The sequence below is a fragment of the Thunnus thynnus genome, chromosome 11 (genome assembly GCF_963924715.1).
Source record: "Thunnus thynnus chromosome 11, fThuThy2.1, whole genome shotgun sequence".
NCBI classification, from domain to species: domain Eukaryota; kingdom Metazoa; phylum Chordata; class Actinopteri; order Scombriformes; family Scombridae; genus Thunnus; species Thunnus thynnus.
The window spans coordinates 20,438,670-20,456,316 of NC_089527.1; the positions used below are offsets into that span (position 1 = coordinate 20,438,670).

At 39.7% G+C, this 17,647-nt stretch overlaps 3 protein-coding genes across 4 annotated transcripts; 2 read left to right on the forward strand and 1 right to left on the reverse strand.

Moving 5' to 3' along the window:
• The first annotated feature begins 1,830 nt into the window (after positions 1-1,830).
• On the forward strand, positions 1,831-10,352 carry egfl6 (EGF-like-domain, multiple 6). Of its 2 annotated transcripts, XM_067603689.1 has the most exons (13): positions 1,831-2,241; positions 3,584-3,690; positions 3,995-4,087; positions 4,288-4,407; positions 4,530-4,649; positions 5,795-5,929; positions 6,013-6,135; positions 6,607-6,669; positions 7,187-7,438; positions 8,957-9,031; positions 9,128-9,223; positions 9,313-9,575; positions 9,708-10,352. In XM_067603689.1, the coding sequence occupies exons 1-13, from the start codon at positions 2,168-2,170 to the stop codon at positions 9,813-9,815; spliced, it is 1,629 nt and encodes a 542-aa protein (XP_067459790.1). In that variant the 5' UTR covers positions 1,831-2,167; the 3' UTR covers positions 9,816-10,352. The 2 variants fall into 2 exon arrangements, with proteins under 2 accessions (XP_067459790.1, XP_067459791.1); XM_067603690.1 differs by lacking the exons at positions 6,013-6,135; positions 6,607-6,669.
• Positions 10,353-11,944: 1,592 nt separating this feature from the next.
• rab9a (RAB9A, member RAS oncogene family) lies at positions 11,945-15,055 on the forward strand. The gene is made up of 3 exons (XM_067603698.1): positions 11,945-12,160; positions 12,476-12,595; positions 12,726-15,055. The coding sequence occupies exon 3, from the start codon at positions 12,765-12,767 to the stop codon at positions 13,371-13,373; it is 609 nt and encodes a 202-aa protein (XP_067459799.1). The 5' UTR covers positions 11,945-12,160; positions 12,476-12,595; positions 12,726-12,764; the 3' UTR covers positions 13,374-15,055.
• A 216-nt stretch (positions 15,056-15,271) lies between these two features.
• Positions 15,272-17,596, reverse strand: trappc2 (trafficking protein particle complex subunit 2). The gene is made up of 5 exons (XM_067603699.1): positions 17,501-17,596; positions 17,123-17,258; positions 16,004-16,152; positions 15,633-15,714; positions 15,272-15,541 (listed from the first exon to the last, which is right to left on the reverse strand). The coding sequence occupies exons 2-5, from the start codon at positions 17,213-17,215 to the stop codon at positions 15,443-15,445; spliced, it is 423 nt and encodes a 140-aa protein (XP_067459800.1). The 5' UTR covers positions 17,216-17,258; positions 17,501-17,596; the 3' UTR covers positions 15,272-15,442.
• Positions 17,597-17,647: the final 51 nt, after the last annotated feature.

Sequence of the window (17,647 nt, forward strand, 5' to 3'; positions counted from 1 at the left end):
TAGCTTGAATGTATACCATGGTGCTTGCATGACCCACATGCTTGAGATGTCAGTCATATAGAGTCAGGTTGCAGACTAGAAATGGGACAGACGGGGAAATGTGTGTTATCGAGCAGCACAGGAGTTAACCACAGCATTGCTGGATATGCCAAATGGCACAGGGCCCTATAATTATAGAAATAATAGTAGAAAACTGATTGTACACAATATCATGAATTATACTATACACAATCAATTACATTCTAGTTTAATGTGAAAACACTGGGTAGAGCCTGACACTGTACAGATAACACACAACCAGCCACTGTTTTGTTAGAATACAGCACATATTTCTTCCCTGGATTAACATTCCGTCTCCCTCCATAGCATATGTTGTAAACCCAAATTAACCCCGTATTTGTCATGGAAGAATTATGACTATTGTTACTCCTACGTAAATCACTGCAAAAGAACACTGCTTATGTAAGCCTGCCTACCGCTATACCTCTATTTACTAAAAGTTTGCTTTTGTGAAAACTTTTCCAAATGATTCAATTAACTCAAAAAAATACATGCTGGTCCTCCTAAAATTGAATTTTTTGAAACTACCCAAAGGTAATATGGTTATGGTTAACAATGTAAAACTACTTGGAAAAGGATACAGGCAGGTCGTGGTCATGGCAAGGAAACGATATACTTAAGCTATGGTAAAGGCTTGACAACTAAAGACTTTGGTTGAGGTTAGAACACATCATTGTAATGGTTACTGTTCACAGAGGTTGTCTGAATATTCACTCTTCTATTAGCAGATATTACTTTCTACCTACACCGTTGCTCAGCACTGCATATTTTCAGTGATTGCTGCCTGCTTCCCAGCAACCAAACTTCCTTTGACCCCCCGGCCTCCTGTATTAGCATTTAGAAATAGCTGCATGTGGATTCAAGAATATGAGTTTGGGTTCATCGTTATTGTTGTGCTCTGCTCGGGGGAGATTTAAAAGCTCAAAGTTATATCACATTAATATGTCCAGACTGGATTTCTTTTGACCCTTCTATAAACCCCATAATAAACAAAATGAAATATAACCATAGTTAAGCGAGCTGAAAGATTTCTCCTGTCGTGAATGTCTGGCAAAATAATCACAGGCCTGAATTGTTGAGCTCAACTACAGTGTTTAACTGCAGACTTCCTCCTCATCTGAGTGCAATTTCATCGCAGTTTTCAAATCATCGCTCTGAGCCATCTTTTTTGTGAGTGTGGCACTGGACATTTAAAGTTTAAATAAAACTGAGAAATGACCTCCTTGGAGCAGTATTTCAACAACAAACGTAGACTAAACTGAAGCTCCCACAGAAACATCACCTGTCCATCTCTGAGGGCACAGAGGAGCGGACCAGAGGAGCAGGACCAGATGTTGAAGCTGACTTTGAAAGCGTGAAAACTCATTAAACATTTTTATGGCTGAACTTGGAATTAGCATCTGTGAGAGCGCAGAGCTTTATGTGCTACCTGTGTGCAAGACATCAAAGCAGGCTGCAGCTGCTAATGACAGGCCTATGCATGTCTGAGTTCCACAATTAGCTGATACAGCTAATTATACAGAAAAAAAAAATATGGGGCGGGCAGGACATCAAGCAATGAATGCATGTAAAGCTTATGTTATCCCAGAAAAGACAGAAAATAGGATCAATAGGATGACATTTATACAACAGTAAGATTTTCCCCTCTGGTGACTCACAGGAAGAGTTTCATGTGGTCCTATATAGGGTTTCAGAGAAGAGAGGAGCACCCCTAAACATAATCCCCACCCCCCTTACAAACCCACCCCTACCTCCAAAAGTCACAACCTATCTCTCACAGTGCAGTGTCATTTCACAGTGTCAACCCACCTCTGGAAGTTCAGACAGGAAGAAGAGGAAGCAAATTATGCGACACAGAGTATCGCTGCTGCACTGAAGAGAGGGAGAGAAAGAGAGAGATTTTTCCCCTGGAGGAGATTTTGAGTTTGTGTTCTGGAAATACATGAAATCCGGCGTGCCTTGTGTAAAGGCTCAACTGTGAGACCTGTTCCTGTGCCTAAGCCTTTTAATGAGCATAGGCTCCCAGGAGCAATAGTCGGAAACTCACAGCAACCAAAGTCAGCCCCGTGGGAAAACAAGTCGGCTCCGGCTGCTCACAATCACAGACATGCAGCCATTCACCTTGGTCAGTGCTCTTTTTCTCCTGCTCCACGTCTCCTCCAGTAGTGCAGAGCCCCATAGGTAAGTCAATAAACTTAAGCAACAGAGTGTTTGATGTTTCTACCCTGAGACCTGCAGCAGGTGTAACTTTACCTGGATATTTGCTCAGTAAAGAATCGAAAAGACATCTAGTTACAATGTCAGATAAAGTTCTGTGTTGTATAAAGTTACTATTTCACTGCAATGAGTTTGAAATGTGCTGGTACTGATAACACACCAAAAATGTTGCCTGTGGTATAGGATGATATACAATTAGGGCCACTGACTGTGGCCAAAAAAAGGAATTACTACCATTTTAACTGCCAGTTCCCCCACATGATGTCACTTAATGAGTAGCATGAACCCCCTATTTTGCACTAAAATAAGTGCTTTAAATCTTTACAGGAATAACTGTTGTTTTGATGGTATGTATACACTGCTCCGACTGCCAGACAACCAGAGAACCATGGGAGTTATGACAGTGTGTCAGTGATATGTGGCACAGCAGCTGTTAATAACTGAAGAGCACCTGTCACACTTAGGAGCCCCTCTCATGTGAGCTATTCTGGTTGATTTCTATCAAGTCTCAGATTCCTCCAGTCCCACTGGAGCCAAGGCTGCTTTTAGGATGCTGCCATTGCTACACTCAAACATCTGGGATATTAGAGTTTTGCACTGAACTTGATGTCAAAGATGATGACAGCTGACATTAGCTGTAAAGTCAGATTTGGATGTGTGACTTTGATCTCCAGATAGTTACTTTTTTACTAAGTCAATGGCAAAAGGCACTTTCTCATCTTAATTTGATTTACAGGTTAAAAATATATGCATGTAATGTAATCTCTGTGTACTGTAGGTTATTTTGAATGTAATGCTGACATGCTGACCGCAACTGAGAATAACTTAACAGTATATTCTCATCTGATTCCAGAAATTGGATAAAGATAAGGTGAAAGAAAGGAGTATATAGGGTTGTGCATGAGGTATCGATGTGCAGCACAGGAAGTGTCTGATTAGTGTGTTTTTCTCCATCTGTAGCCAACATCCTGCCGGCCGGCTGTTGCTCCACAGGGAGTCCTACTTTTATCACTAAGGAAGGCCGTAAAGGGACACTTTATTTAGGTTGTTTAGGTTTTCACACCACTACCATTAGGACCATAATTAGAAATGGACGCCTGAAAACCTGCATTTGGGAGAACTTAGTTAGAATCTCTTTTTACATCCTAAATATACTTTAGATTTGTAATAACTTAAACATTACATCATTGTTTTGTGTGTTACATTGCGTTTGCATTTGCTATGTAATGTCCAACATGAGCTATAAATATTGCTAAGACAGTGAAATTACACATCTTACCCTCTACTCCTCTCTTCCTCTACAAAGGCACTACCGACAAGTCCTTACTGGAAACCAACCAGGTGTGTGTCGCTATGGCAGGAGACTGGAGTGTTGCTATGGCTGGAAGAAAAACAGTAAAGGACAGTGTGAAGGTAAGAACTAGTCTAGCTTGACTGACTCGTTTACAATCAATGAATGATGGTTTGGAAATATCAACCAGTTTTGAATGAGAAAAAAATATATAGAGAAGAAACTAAATGTGCTGCCACAATACACTGTGTCCTAACATTCTTTTCATGAAAAATATTTTCCTAACCCAGAAACGGTGGAGGGAATGACAGTCTAGATTGAAAAACCTTGCCTGCATAATAGAAATATGTGGTTTGACTCTAATCCATCATTCTCCAACTAGCGACATTTCTGATGGTATTTTCTTCATGTTAAATGTTTTACCAGCTCAGTGTGAGCACGGCTGCAAGCATGGAGAGTGTGTTGGCCCCAACAAATGCAAGTGTTTCCCAGGATACACCGGAAAGACTTGTAATCAAGGTGGGTATTTAAGGGTCAGTGGTCTGGAAAACATGGGTCAAAGTGGCTACAGCTGATAATTCAATTTACTGACTAATTTAAGGTGTATTTTATTTCTAAACTTATTTCCTATGTTTCATTAAATTCTATTTAAATCAAAACTTACATTTTTAACACATGTTGCAGGTGAAAAAATTCAGAAAATTCTTTTTTTTTTCTAGATCTGAATGAATGTGGCCTGACACCTCGTCCCTGTGAACATCGCTGCATGAACACCCATGGCAGTTACAAGTGCTATTGTCTCAATGGATACATGTTAATGCCAGATGGATCTTGCGCCAGTGAGTCTCATTGAACTGCTGTCAGTGCATACCCAGAGAAGGAAACATAAAGGTTGTCAAAGTTGCAAAGTTTGCATATCTGTAATTGTGTGGTTTTTCTGTGTTGGTGTTCCTGCATGTAGATTCAAGGACATGCTCTCTTGCTCACTGTCAGTATGGTTGTGAAGAAGTACAGGGGGAGATTCGCTGCCTGTGCCCCTCCGCAGGGCTGCAACTGGGGCAAGATGGGAGGAATTGTGTAGGTGAGCAAACACACTCACACGATAACAGATGTAAGGAAAACCTATGTCAAATATGATGTACAATTAGAGACATGATGTACAATTACAGGCAGGCCTAAGCAAGAGTGAAAAAACAGATTGGGCAATAACTTTCCTTAAGGTATACAGAAGGAAAAGGAGTTGACTTTGGCTTGGAAGTTCATGCATAGTGGAAAACTCTATAAAGATTCTATTATTCGGCTTTTGCATGCCTGGCTTGTAAATCAGATGGATGCAATTAGGTTACGGTTCTTCCCACAAAACCGCATGAGCTGTGACAGAGCCAATCTGACATACTGATAACACAGAGGGAGTAATAAAAATGTTACAGAGGGGTACATTTCAGAATTTCCATGGATCCAACACAGAAGTCAAAAAGAGAAGCCCAGAAAAAGTACACTTCGACTCTGACAATGTACCTAAGTACGTTATTCACAAATATAGATTTCACATAAAGTATAAAGTTGTTCCTAATAAGTCAAGTTACAGATTTGAACCAATTCAGCCTCAGCTGAAGGCAGAGTAGCAACTACTGCAAGAGTCTGCAGTAGGTATGACAGGCAACTAACTGACAGGCCCAGACTTTAAGACAATACAATACACAACATAACAATAAAACATTTGTGAAATTTGTGAAGTAAAATAATGTAATGATAGGATTAATGATAGGAGTAACGATTATTACTTCTTTAGAAAAACTTCTTCAGAACCTCCCGACTAGAGCCTTGCATGTGTTGTATCAGCTCCCAGATGTACGTCGCTTTGGATAAAAGCGTCTGCTAAATGAAATTGTAAATTGTAAATTGTAATTGTAAGAAATAGGCAGACAACTATGAATATTTGGCACTGTATCAAGTTCAAAAGCATTATTGGAGTATGACTAGTGTTATATATAGGTTCCACTGCATCCGCAACAATATCAGTAACTCAGTGGAAGCACTGCTTCCAGGAATCAGATGGTTGTTTTTACTCCATCAGGACAATGATGAGAATTAGCAAAGAAGCAAAAAATGCCAAAAAAGCAAAAGTAGGGGACTGTGCCTAATGTGACATATTTTGCTAAAAGGTTCAACATGTTCATGTTTTGAAGGTGCAAATATGAAATCCTCTGTTTTGTTTCCTTGCAGATATTGATGAATGTGTAACTGGGAAGAACCTCTGCCCGTACAACAGACAATGTGTGAACACCTTTGGCAGCTACTACTGCAAGTGCCAGGATGGCTATGATCTGAAATACATTAACGGCAAATATGACTGTGTAGGTAAGGTACACAAGTATATTAAGGTGAAACACCTGCAATCAACTATGCTCCTCAAGGTACAAATAGGCTTCTTCCAATTCCAGACCTGGATGAGTGTGCAGCCGGCACCAGCAAGTGCAGCCACCATGCTGTCTGTCTGAACACTCAAGGATCCTACAAGTGCAGGTGCAAGTCTGGCTTCAGAGGCAATGGCTTTGAATGTTCTGGTGAGATCCGAGATCTGCTACACAGAATTATGAAACCATTAATTTCAGGGATGCCTTTTGATATGTGCTAAAACTTGTCAAATAAAGCCATTCACAATAGATAAAACACACTCATAATGTTTTAGACAACATAGGCCTTTCCCAGTCAGTCCAATAGGTCAGCAGCAGTTTAACAGCCATATATTTCATTTTGATTCTTAAAACATCAGCAAAAATCAGTCCTGCCAAGGCCGGTTTCCTGCTGTCTTTACAGATGTACAGCAAGAGAGAGCTACAGATAGAAAACACACCTGTGTAAATACTGTATGTCACTATATGGTAGTAAGCCATCTGAAGGAAGAAAAAAAGTTTTGTTTTACTCTTTGAACCAGGCCCAGAAAATTAACAAGTGATGCCTCATGTAGCCAAATAATATAAAAAGTGTATAGGCCAGGGCTCTCAGTGTAAATGAAGATCCTTTATTTTTTGTAGTCAAGCCGTTTTATCAGAGGTCGTTGGACGGAGACAAAGGCAGTGCAGATGATTTCCTCAATGGTGAGACTGTGGAATCCAAGACTCTGCTTCCGCTGTTCACTCCCTGCTCTGCAACCCCATTCATCCCCTCCTCTTGACTACTTTTATGAACTCCCCCTCCCCCCCAACTCTCTCTCGCTCATGGCTGGAAATGTTGTACGTCCACAGCACACACAGCTTGATGTTAGGCCTGGAATCCTCAGCATGACTCGTTATATGCAGTACTTATGTGGCAAAATGCTTGTGCATTTCAGAAACTGATGCAAGTGATGCGCAATGAATCTTTCTGTGATGCTTCTTGTGCATGTCGTAGGATGTTCCTGTCTTTTGTCTTGTGTCTTTGGTCATACTGCTCTAGTGGAAAAGTAAAGTACTTTATCCATGAACTGATAATGAACTGCAGGAAAATGTTTTATTTAACAACAGCAGCTGCCAAATACATGACAACAAACGCGTCTGAATCCATGGTAAAATACTGAAGTTCCCACTAGTGATTGCGGTTCCACATGTCTAATCCAGTTCCTCTTCCTGTCTGCAGTCATCCCAGACTCCCAAGTGAGGCCCGGGATTCTGGAAGGTATACTTGACACTGAGGACATCAAAAACCTTATCCCTGAACCAGTCGTGACACCGCCTCCTAAGGTCCGCCAGCAGCCTTTTGACTATGATGGAGAGGTCTACATTGGCAGCCCCACCGAGGAGAGACAAGAGGAGAGAGCTCCTGAGGAAGAGGAGGAGGAGGAGGAGGAAGAGGAAGACAACCAGCTCAATCCAAGGGGGGATGTTTTCAGTAAGTGCAAGTCTGTTTCTGACATTCTGGGTGGTCCTCAATGTATTAGCCAGACTAAACAAACTCAGTATGTTTCTACAGATTTGTTCTACTGTCTACAAAGCATCTGAATACAATTATCGATTTTTTACTTTTAGGGGGGTTTTTAGTCAAAATTTAGTCTAATAAGTATGAAATAGCAGGTCAGGTCTAAGCTCTTGACCTGAGAAGAAATTGGCTTGTTGCTTCATGTTTCCTGTTGACCTCAGGCTTCTTGGAGGGTTTGATGCTACTAACAAAGGTGAAAGACACATTTCCGACATTTGTTGTGCTTAAATAAACAGATCTTTTTAGTGAACAGCATGCTAAGACAGATTCAATCTGATTAGTCAGAGATGTCCCAGCCCTGCTGATTATTTCCATAAAGAACCATAAGCATTATTAGTGTCATGATGTCATGTCCTTTAACATTTTAAAATAAAATCACTGACCCTTGATCCTGACAGCTCTACGCTACAGAAAACTGACACATTTTCAAAATTCTTTCATAATATTAAACCATTGACTAAAATCCACAATATATAAAGGAAACAATAATAAAGATCTTATGAAGGCCCCAGCAATGTAAAAGACAGCAATTATAGACATAATGGCATCTTGCAAATGTCATTCATGTCTCTGTTGTGTGTGTATATGGACTTTATGGCACGAAATTCAGGCATTTTCCTGAATTTGGGCAGCATGGTTCATGCAGTGGGATGCCTCTCTCACTTAGAAACCCAAAAAATGAGATTGCCTTTCACCACTAATCTTGATCTTTAGGGAAACACCCGAGTCTGTGTAAGAACTCGGATAGCAAGAGAAGACAGGCCCACGAGACATCCATCACCTCCAGGGAGGAATTTTACTCTGTCGGCATGTGAGAGCCCTGGGATACAGCTCTGCTTCCCATCTCCTGGGAGGGAGGGTGAAGAAGGGAGGGAGGTTACAAAGCCTCCAAGCCTTTTATTATGTTTTCCCCAAAACAGCTGTTGTGCAAACAGACTTGACTCCTAGTACGAAAGTCTGTCATCAGCACTCGAGCCCCCTCTAACTCTAGCCCACTCTGGCTGTGCAGGTTCAATAACCCCCAGCTGTCACTCGTCTGACTGTCTAAAGCTGCCTGCCATGGCAGTGGGTTGATGCAAGAGCTTTAAAATGCTTGGGGGGCTGTATCCTAAAGATGTAGTTCTATCTGAAGGAATGAGTGACAGCTGGGCAGGTCTACACCTGTTGGTTAAAAGCCCCTTTCTGGCTTTTGTTTCATTGGGGAAAATCTCTTTGCCAAATTATTTTGGAATGTTTTTTTTTTATAAGATCGCATATTTTACAAGGAATTCATAGAAAAAAAATCTGTCAATTTTTATTTATTTAAAAGTGTAATCTTGACAGTTTTGTCTGCTTTTATAATTTACTGATCCTTTACTGAGCCTTTTTAAGGGTATTTAGCTGGAAATTAATGTATTCACATGTATTTTTTCCTTTAATCTCTACACGCAGTATCAGAGGACTTTGAATCAGTGTTTGGCCCAACCACTGAAGTAAAAGTAATCCAAATAGCACCAGTCCAGGAAGGTAAACAAATGTCAGTTTATGTGCCATCCTTATATAATGACTGCTCTGCTGCATATGACTAATTTGCTAATGCGCTCTTGTCACTTCACCCTCTAGAGTTTATTCTGGATTGCAATTTTGATCAAGGAGCATGTGAGTGGGTCCAAGACAAGACTGATGACATGGACTGGAGTGTAGCCTATCATGACAATGGTAACAACATGATGAATATCCTGCAAGATCACATATTAGTTAAGATGCTTTCAGATACAATTACTTATGAGTGCTACAAACATATTCAGGTGCTGAGTACTACATGGCCATGAGTGGGCTCCTAGGGGAGCGAGAGGATGTGGCCAAGCTGAAGTTGCTTCTCAGTGACCGGGCTCAGCAGGGCAGCTTCTGCCTCACATTTGACTACCGTGTGGTGGGCCACAACGTGGGGGCTCTCAGAGTGCTGCTGGATAACAATGCTTACCCTGTATGGGAGCAGAGCCATAGCAAAGACCAGGGCTGGCAGACGGAGCTCCTCACTGTGGCCTGGAAAGAGGTGGCCCCAGAATCTGTGAGTCATTTACTTGTTAAAATGTTAAATTCATTTGGTTTGCAGTATATTTGAAAGACAACCCCTGTAAAGTTCACATACCTCAGTAACCTACAACCTAAAGGTGCCATAATAGCTTTCAATGTCTTGCAGATTATCTTCGAAGCTCAGCGTGGGGGAGGTGTTGGAGGAGAGATCGGGCTGGACAATGTTGTGCTGACCTCAGGGCCCTGTCAAGAGGATGATGGTCCAGTCTTTTAAGAAACTCCACCCCGGATCAACAATTTAAAAATCTGCCCTAACTGACACATGTCAAGGATTCCTGTTTCCTGTCCGTATTATGGTCTCTTGTGGAGTTTCTCATTGTTCTCTGATGGCTTAGCCTCAGGACATCCACATAAAGATACAGACACACAACCTAAAGGGAAGATTATGTACAAACAGTGCATGCATGTTTAAGTTATCACCATGCTGCTACATCCTGCTATATTCTCCATCCTGTCTTTCGACACAGATAACTCAGATCTCAGGAATAGAAATGCTCACCTTTGTCTGTTAGATATGTTTAACAGTATTGTGCTTATTGTGCTTAGTCCTTTGTTGTGCATTGCTGAAGTTAACTGAAAATTATCTTTGACATGTAATGTGAATTCTTAGGTGAATTATATCTGAAATGCAATCTTAGATGAATAACTTTTTGAAGTCTGATTAGTTGAAATGATAAAAAGTATCAGTGCTGTAAATTTTGCTTTCATATTATACTGTACTATTACATTAAATCTGTTTTTTTTTTCTAAATCAGTGTATCATTCCTTTTTTCTACACATATCGTATGACTACATCTGGATGCTAATGCTTGATCGTGTCACCCACAATAGATTGTGGCGGTATCATAAGCTAGTATTACAATGTGATAGACAAAATCTAAGGTAATATGACAAATTATTGGTGGTAATTTTAGGAAAGTCAATCTGCTGACTGAAGAAATGCCGCCACAAATGAACCATACATTTATAGATACCAGGGTTAGCATTTTCCAAATAGAATAATTTTATGTCAATTTACACTCAACTTGAATTTTTGAAAAATATGCTTTCATGATAACATTTTTGGTGAAAAGAAACTTGTGTGCGTCTCTAAATTTACTCAAGTACAATGTAGTACTTGGGCCTTGCTTAAATGTTTCAATTTTATTCTACTTCGTATCTACTCTACTAACTACATTTTAGAGGGAAACACTGTAGTCTTTTTTTTTACTTCACTACATTTATAACTTTAGAATGCTGCTTAGATGTCACTGCGTCAGTAAAAATAGCTAAAACAACAGTGAACTAATCCACTTTGCAGAAAGAGCATATTCATAGCCTACAAATATAGCATTTAGTAAATACTGTTGTACATTCACAAAGCTAAAAAAGGAGGATACATGACTTTGGAGCATTTTTACATTATGATATTGCTATGTGGTGTCAAATTACTTACCATACCAGTATATCAGTGCCTATGATCAGTGCACATTTGGTTACATGTAACAAATAGGAAGTTAACTGGGAACTGCAGCCAATGTTTTGTTCTTTTTTTTTTTTTAACTTTATTTACACAATGGAACTTAAATTTACTATTCCCACAACAGTAACAAGGCAATGTATGCTCAAGGTAGTGCACATATCAGAATACATCAATAAAGAAATACAAATTGAATACATTACATTTTCACAGATTTAGAGTTTGTGCAGTATTTTAGTGTCCAGGTAGGATTTTAACTAGGGCATGAAGACAGTAAGGTTGGGTTTCTGTTTTGCAAATTTGCTGGCGTGTATGTGGAATTTTGCAAATAAAGAAATAAGATTAATAACATACATTTTCTTGACAGGCATTTCATCAACAAAAAACAAACAAACAAACAAATAGAATACATTCAGTTTTGAGTTTGAGTTGAGTATCTAATTTTCTGTTTTAAAAAAAGATTAAGCTCATACCCAAAAGAGAAGTTGTCATTTCATTTGTGTGGTGACAGAAGGTACACAGAGGGTCAACATTTATCCTATATTTTACAATATCTGAATTAACTGGATAACACCTGTGCAATATTTTCAGACACCCCTCGCACCTTATTTGAAACAAAACAAAATCCTGGGTAATAATCATGTTTTTTTCCAGTCTATACCAATATACAGATTATTCTAAACATTTACAGAAGCAGGTTTACTTATTGTGCCCCTCTGGATTATTTCCTTTGTACAGTTTTTTTGCTCAAAAGAGGATCTGAATTCCCTGTGTAACCAAAGTTTTCCCCAGAAGTCGAGTGGATTTTTAACTGTCACAAAGTGGGCTGCTATCACACGGCAGCTAAACGAGGCCCTCTGGTGGTGACGAAGCTCGTTGGTTGTTTCTGTCACGTGATCACGGGCTGTCCGTGTAGCCACCGTTAGCTTGTTAACAGCATTAGCGCCGAGCCTTGGAGTAGTTACGTTACACCAGGAAATGGTGCGTTATTTCCAGCCACGCCAAGGCTAGGAGCTGTCAAACATATGCAGTAACACCATTTCACTTATTTCGTGATTTATCTCTTGTTGTCTTGGCAGCTTCCTGGCACAAAATACAAGGTACGTGACTAGCAATTTAGCTGTAAAGTGAACCTAGTATATTGCAGGAACCAAACTCCAGCTGTGTTCGCTTGTTTTCCTATTTTTAGCTAGCCGATAGACCCGTAGCTGCTCGTTGTGTGCTTACATGTTTCAGTTATGCGTTTTACAACATGTGTATTTCATACTTTTATAGAGTCCTAGACTGGTAGAAGTGTATTGGACGTTTATTAGCAGATACCGTCAGTGCTTTTATGTTGCGGGGTTTTCCAGCTGTACCTGCTGTCCTGGGCCATCTGTTATCAGGAAACTGATTGCTTGTCACTGTGTTTACAGCTGGGTGAGCGTTGGCTACATGGCTGTTTACACCAGCATTAAACAGATGGGCATGTGACCAAAGACCAGGGTCTACAGCACATGATCTGGACAAGTGGAAGAGGCCAAAATCAATTAGGGGTGAGCCAAAAAGGCAAATCATGTGTTTGTGCCAAAATAAAATGGGTATAACAGCTTTATTCTAAAATGAACTCATGTTATTGTGCAGTAAATAACAAAGTAACTTTAACACATTGCGTCTCTCCAACAGATCATTCATCATAAAGTGGTCGAACAGACGTAAACAGCCATGACAACAAAAACATCCCTGCTGAAAGTCATCCTGCTGGGTGATGGCGGTGTAGGAAAGAGCTCGATCATGAATCGTTACGTCACTAACAAGTTTGATGCACACCTTTTCCACACTATCGGTGTGGAGTTCCTCAACAAGGACCTGGAGGTAGATGGCCACCAGGTTACCCTACAGATCTGGGACACTGCTGGACAGGAGCGCTTCCGCAGCCTGAGGACTCCTTTCTATCGTGGCTCTGACTGCTGCCTGCTCACCTTCAGCGTAGATGACAACCAGAGTTTCCTCAACTTGGGAAATTGGAAGAAGGAGTTCATCTACTACGCAGATGTCAAGGAGCCAGAGAAGTTCCCATTCGTGGTCTTGGGCAACAAAGTGGACGTGCCAGAGAGGCAGGTGTCTACGGAGGAGGCTCAGCGATGGTGCCAGGAGAGCGGCGACTTTCCGTATTATGAGACCAGTGCGAAGGATGCCACTAATGTAGCAGTGGCTTTTGAGGAGGCAGTACGTAGAGTTTTGGCAATGGATGAGAGAACGGACCACCTCATCCCCACGGACACAGTCAAGCTCCACAGAAAGCCTCGCTCTGCTGCCACTTGCTGTTCATAACATGCAGTGGTTATCATTAACATTATTTTGCTGTCATTGCCTGTTATGTGATGAGGCTGTAGGTGTACAATGCTGTAGTAACATCTTATTTAAACAGAATATGCTAATGGATTTATGATTTGCTGTACCGTTGAAGTTTTGAATGCTAATAGGGGCTTCTGTTCAAGGAGAGAGAGGAAACACTAAATTCATCCCAGTCTTATTACAAATAAACATGAAAGCACTGAATCTTTCACTCAGCTCTGCGACAGTTCAAAGGTCAGGCTGTTAGTTTAGCAGAAAAACAAACTACATTTTGTGTTTGCCCAAGACTACTTGTGGGGAAACTAAAATATGTGATGGCAGAACAGAAGCCATATGTTTAAAAGGTTTCACTTCCCTCTCAAACTGTCAAAGGGTCCATTTTGTCATTAAGGTTATTCATAATGGGACACTGTGTACCTTGGGAGTGCAATTATCATAGGGTTTCTAAACTTCACTTCCAAATGTGATCATGCCGATGAAGTGATGACCTACATACAGACGGGTGACAAATTAAAGGAAAAACCTTTGCATTTTGCTGGCATGGTTTGGGTCCACTTGTCCCCTCAGAGGGAAGGGTCACTGCAAATCAATACAAAGTTGTTCTGAGTGATCACCTTTATCCTATGATGAAACTATTCTATCCTGATGGGAGTGGTCTCTTCCAGGATGACAATGGTCCAAGTCACAGGGCATGAGGGGTCACTGAATGGTTTGTTGAGTATGAAAATGATGTGAATCATATGCTATGGCCTTCAGTCACCAGATATCAACCCAGTTGAACACCTGTGGGAGATTTCGAACTGGCATGATAGACAGCACTCTACACCACCATCATCAAAACACCTCATCTTTTGGAAGACTGGTGTTCATCCCTCCAGTTGAGTTCAAAGACTTGTAGAATTGATGCCAAGGCACAGTGAAGCTGTTCTGGCAGCACATGGTGGCCCAACACTCAATGTTGGTTTTTCTTTTAATTTGTCACCTGTCTGTATGGTCAGAAAATAATTGCATAATTGAAATAATTTACACATCCCAATAATCTTATTTCTGTTAATTATAAAGTAGCTAAGGCACTACTTTGTGTAACTAACAAATTGAGGCTTGTCGTGATTATTGCACCTTTAGGTCTTGTTTGTGCACATTTCTGCAAAATGAATAGATAATGGCTGTGCTGGAAGCACTGAGGGGACAAGATCCCCAGTAGATGATAAATATTAAAGCAAAGTTAACATGCATGGCGTATGGTGTATTTAAGTTTCTGGAAACTTTTGTATTTTGTAAACTGTTTCTACCTTATAAATCACTGAATCAACCTATAAGAGGAATATTCCCTTGAGGAGTTTTAAAGTGTAAAAAAAAGTATTGGCTTTTGTTAGGTTTATTGCTTTAAATAATTTTGATGATAAATGATTTTGATTTTGATCTTTAAAACACTCTATAAACATTTTTTTATACTTACAGTTGAAATTCTTTCTCCACAGCTTAGTGTTTAAAATCGTGAACCATTCATTTACATTAACTGTTTCTCCTTGAGATTTTATTTAGATTCAAAGCTGTATTACTGGTATGCCAAATGACAAATAAACCCCCTGAGAAATGTCCTTTAAAGTATGTTCTGTAGCCTCAAAATACATAAAAAAGTTTATTACCACAAGGTCTCAACTGAATTTTGTTGTGTTTTCTATTCATTGTAATGATACAGTGCATAAACTGGTAGAGCCTTAGATAACACAAAGTACTCAACTACATGAAGGAATGAGACTGTGGGTAACAATCTGCATGTTTTTTTTCATGGTTGGTCAAACACTCTTGGGATATGTTCAAGGTTTTATGCCTCACTGAACATACAGTAACCACACCCACACCTTAGAAACTACATCAGACAAGAAAATGCTTTATAGAAAATCCACATCTGTGTTGAACACATTTTACATTTGTGAAACAGAAAAAGACGACAAACTTAAAAGACATCAAACAAGTGTTAGTGTATATGTATGTACAACAAATAGACAAGATGCATTCAAATCCTTATGCATGTGAAGTTATTAACTCAGGAGGTGTTTCTTTCCAAGGAACTGGACTTTCCTCTCAAAAGCTGTTGAGCGAATTGGTGCATTGATTTCATAGAATGGATTCATTGCGAACTGAAAGATAGAATAAATATTAAATTCAAACACTGAAGGATGAAAAAAGACCATGTGTTACCTCATTTTGACCAAATAGAAGATAACTTACCTTAATGTATAAATCATATACATCATTAAAAAAGTTCTTGATTCCATCTTCTTGTCGTACATCATGCAGCATGATGAATCTTATATGTATGGCAAATAATTAAAGAAAATAAAGCCATGACATTAAATTCCTTAAAGGACAGGTTCACATTTTTTCAAGTCTGTCTTAAAACAACAGTCAGGTGCCCATATGAACACTGAAACAGTTTCGCTTGTACATATGACCACTTGACATGAATGGTGCCAATTAGCATCATTAATAGACATATGTATTTTTTTGCAACAGTGTTTTCTGATATGAGTTTTCTGTGAGTAATTAATGTACTATCAGGAAATAAAAGGGAATAATCACATCATGTAGGGAAAAAAAGGATATGTCCTGCGGTGACAAAGGCAGACACAAACCACTCGTTGAACTTGTCCACAGTTTTTAAGTACATGTTGTTGGACAGCCACATGTTTTCATCCACCAAATCCAGGGCTGCATGTGCAATGAACTGGTTCAGGTGACGGTGGTCATCCTGTGATCAGTGAAACAAAACTTATCAAACAAGATAAATGAACAGGCAGTATCATTTCCTATAAATGACTGTTAAGACATCACACCACTTACAGTGAGGGCAGTTTAGTGTGGTGCACATGCCTCATAGACTGTGTCCTCACAGTTATGCTGTAGGCTATGGCTACTCTAGTGAATAGCACCACTAATCATTTTTTCCTCCACCACCCAAAAATTGAAAACCTTTCCTTTTATAGGTTGATAAAAAGGTAGAAACAGTTGTTGTTTTTTGATAGAGCTTGTTCAAAATGCCACAGCTAGGATTTAAACTGGCACCAAACATGGAGACCATATTACCCCAATCATAGCACATCTGCACTGGTTACCAGTTAAGATTTAGAATTGATTTTAATATTTTATTGATTTTTCTGAAAGCAAGGCCAGGTATAGCCTCTAGCTATATTGCTGACCTGTTAACATAGCCTAAGATCCTCAGACAACGCCCTCTTAGCTGTTCCAAAGTCCAGGATCAAGTATAAAAGTGACTGTGCTTTCTCTATTAAAGGCACCCAGACTGTGGATGACCTTACATAGGCAGGCTTGTGTGTGAATCACTCCTTATGCACTGCTGTTAGGGAGTTTGGGGCCAGTTTGGGGCATTTGTGTTTCTGTGGAGTTCCATCTGTTTTTAATTGTTCGTTTGTTTGTTTGTTTGTTTTTGGACCTGCTTATCTCTTGTATGACCTTTTATTCCTATTTTTATAAACACTATTATTGTTTTATCTTTATTTTTCTATTATTCAGCTCTATTATTTGTTTAATTGTGGTAATTTTACATTACTGTCTCCTTGGGTATGTATGTAAAGCATTTTGTAAACATTGTTTTAAGAAAGGTGCTATATAAATGAAGTTTAATATTATTATTAATATTATTGGACAACACAAGATGTGCTGGATTGAATGCTGGTGTGATTAATAAAGACACCTCTTACCTTTGATTCAGGCTTGCCAGATGGCAGGAACTCCATCTCAAACACAGGGTTGTCATGATGACCGACCATGACAAAATAAAAACTTCCAGACATTATTTTCGCTCCTTCTTGGCCAACCAAATCGCCCTGAAATCAGCTGAAACCAAACACGTCAGACATTTCATCAGTGTCAATAACATCCAAACGATTGTAAAAAAAACCCTTCAGCTAGCAAGCTAACGTTAGCCGCAGCACTCTACAGACGCTTGACACCGTTGAAGTCTTTAAGTGGTTGTTGCGAGACTACAGCAAACATAACACGGCGCGAAAATGTGTAAGAATACCATGTAAGCACAAGAAAGACAGCTTATTAATTTAATACAACTGACTTTTGTTTACCTTTTAGTCTTGCTTCCTGGAGAGCGGTGAGCGCAGTCGCAAAAAGATGACGACACGTTCAAGTAGCCAAATATATATTTTTATTTTTTCTGTTTAGCTATAATTTTTTTGAAGAGGCTTCACAGACATCACAGTAGAATTAAATGC

Coding starts and splice junctions, on each gene's coding strand:
- egfl6 (XM_067603689.1), top strand. CDS start 2,168: ATGCAGCCATTCACCTTGGTCAGTGCTCTTTTTCTCCTGCTCCACGTC. Junction 3,691..3,994: donor CAGTAAAGGACAGTGTGAAG/GTAAGAACTAGT, acceptor ATGTTTTACCAG/CTCAGTGTGAGCACGGCTGC. Junction 9,032..9,127: donor AATAGCACCAGTCCAGGAAG/GTAAACAAATGT, acceptor TTCACCCTCTAG/AGTTTATTCTGGATTGCAAT.
- rab9a (XM_067603698.1), top strand. CDS start 12,765: ATGACAACAAAAACATCCCTGCTGAAAGTCATCCTGCTGGGTGATGGC.
- trappc2 (XM_067603699.1), bottom strand. CDS start 17,215: ATGTCTGGAAGTTTTTATTTTGTCATGGTCGGTCATCATGACAACCCT. Junction 16,153..17,122: donor CTGGCAAGCCTGAATCAAAG/GTAAGAGGTGTC, acceptor CACTGATCACAG/GATGACCACCGTCACCTGAA. Junction 15,715..16,003: donor TTTGTCACCGCAGGACATAT/CCTTTTTTTCCC, acceptor TGCCATACATAT/AAGATTCATCATGCTGCATG.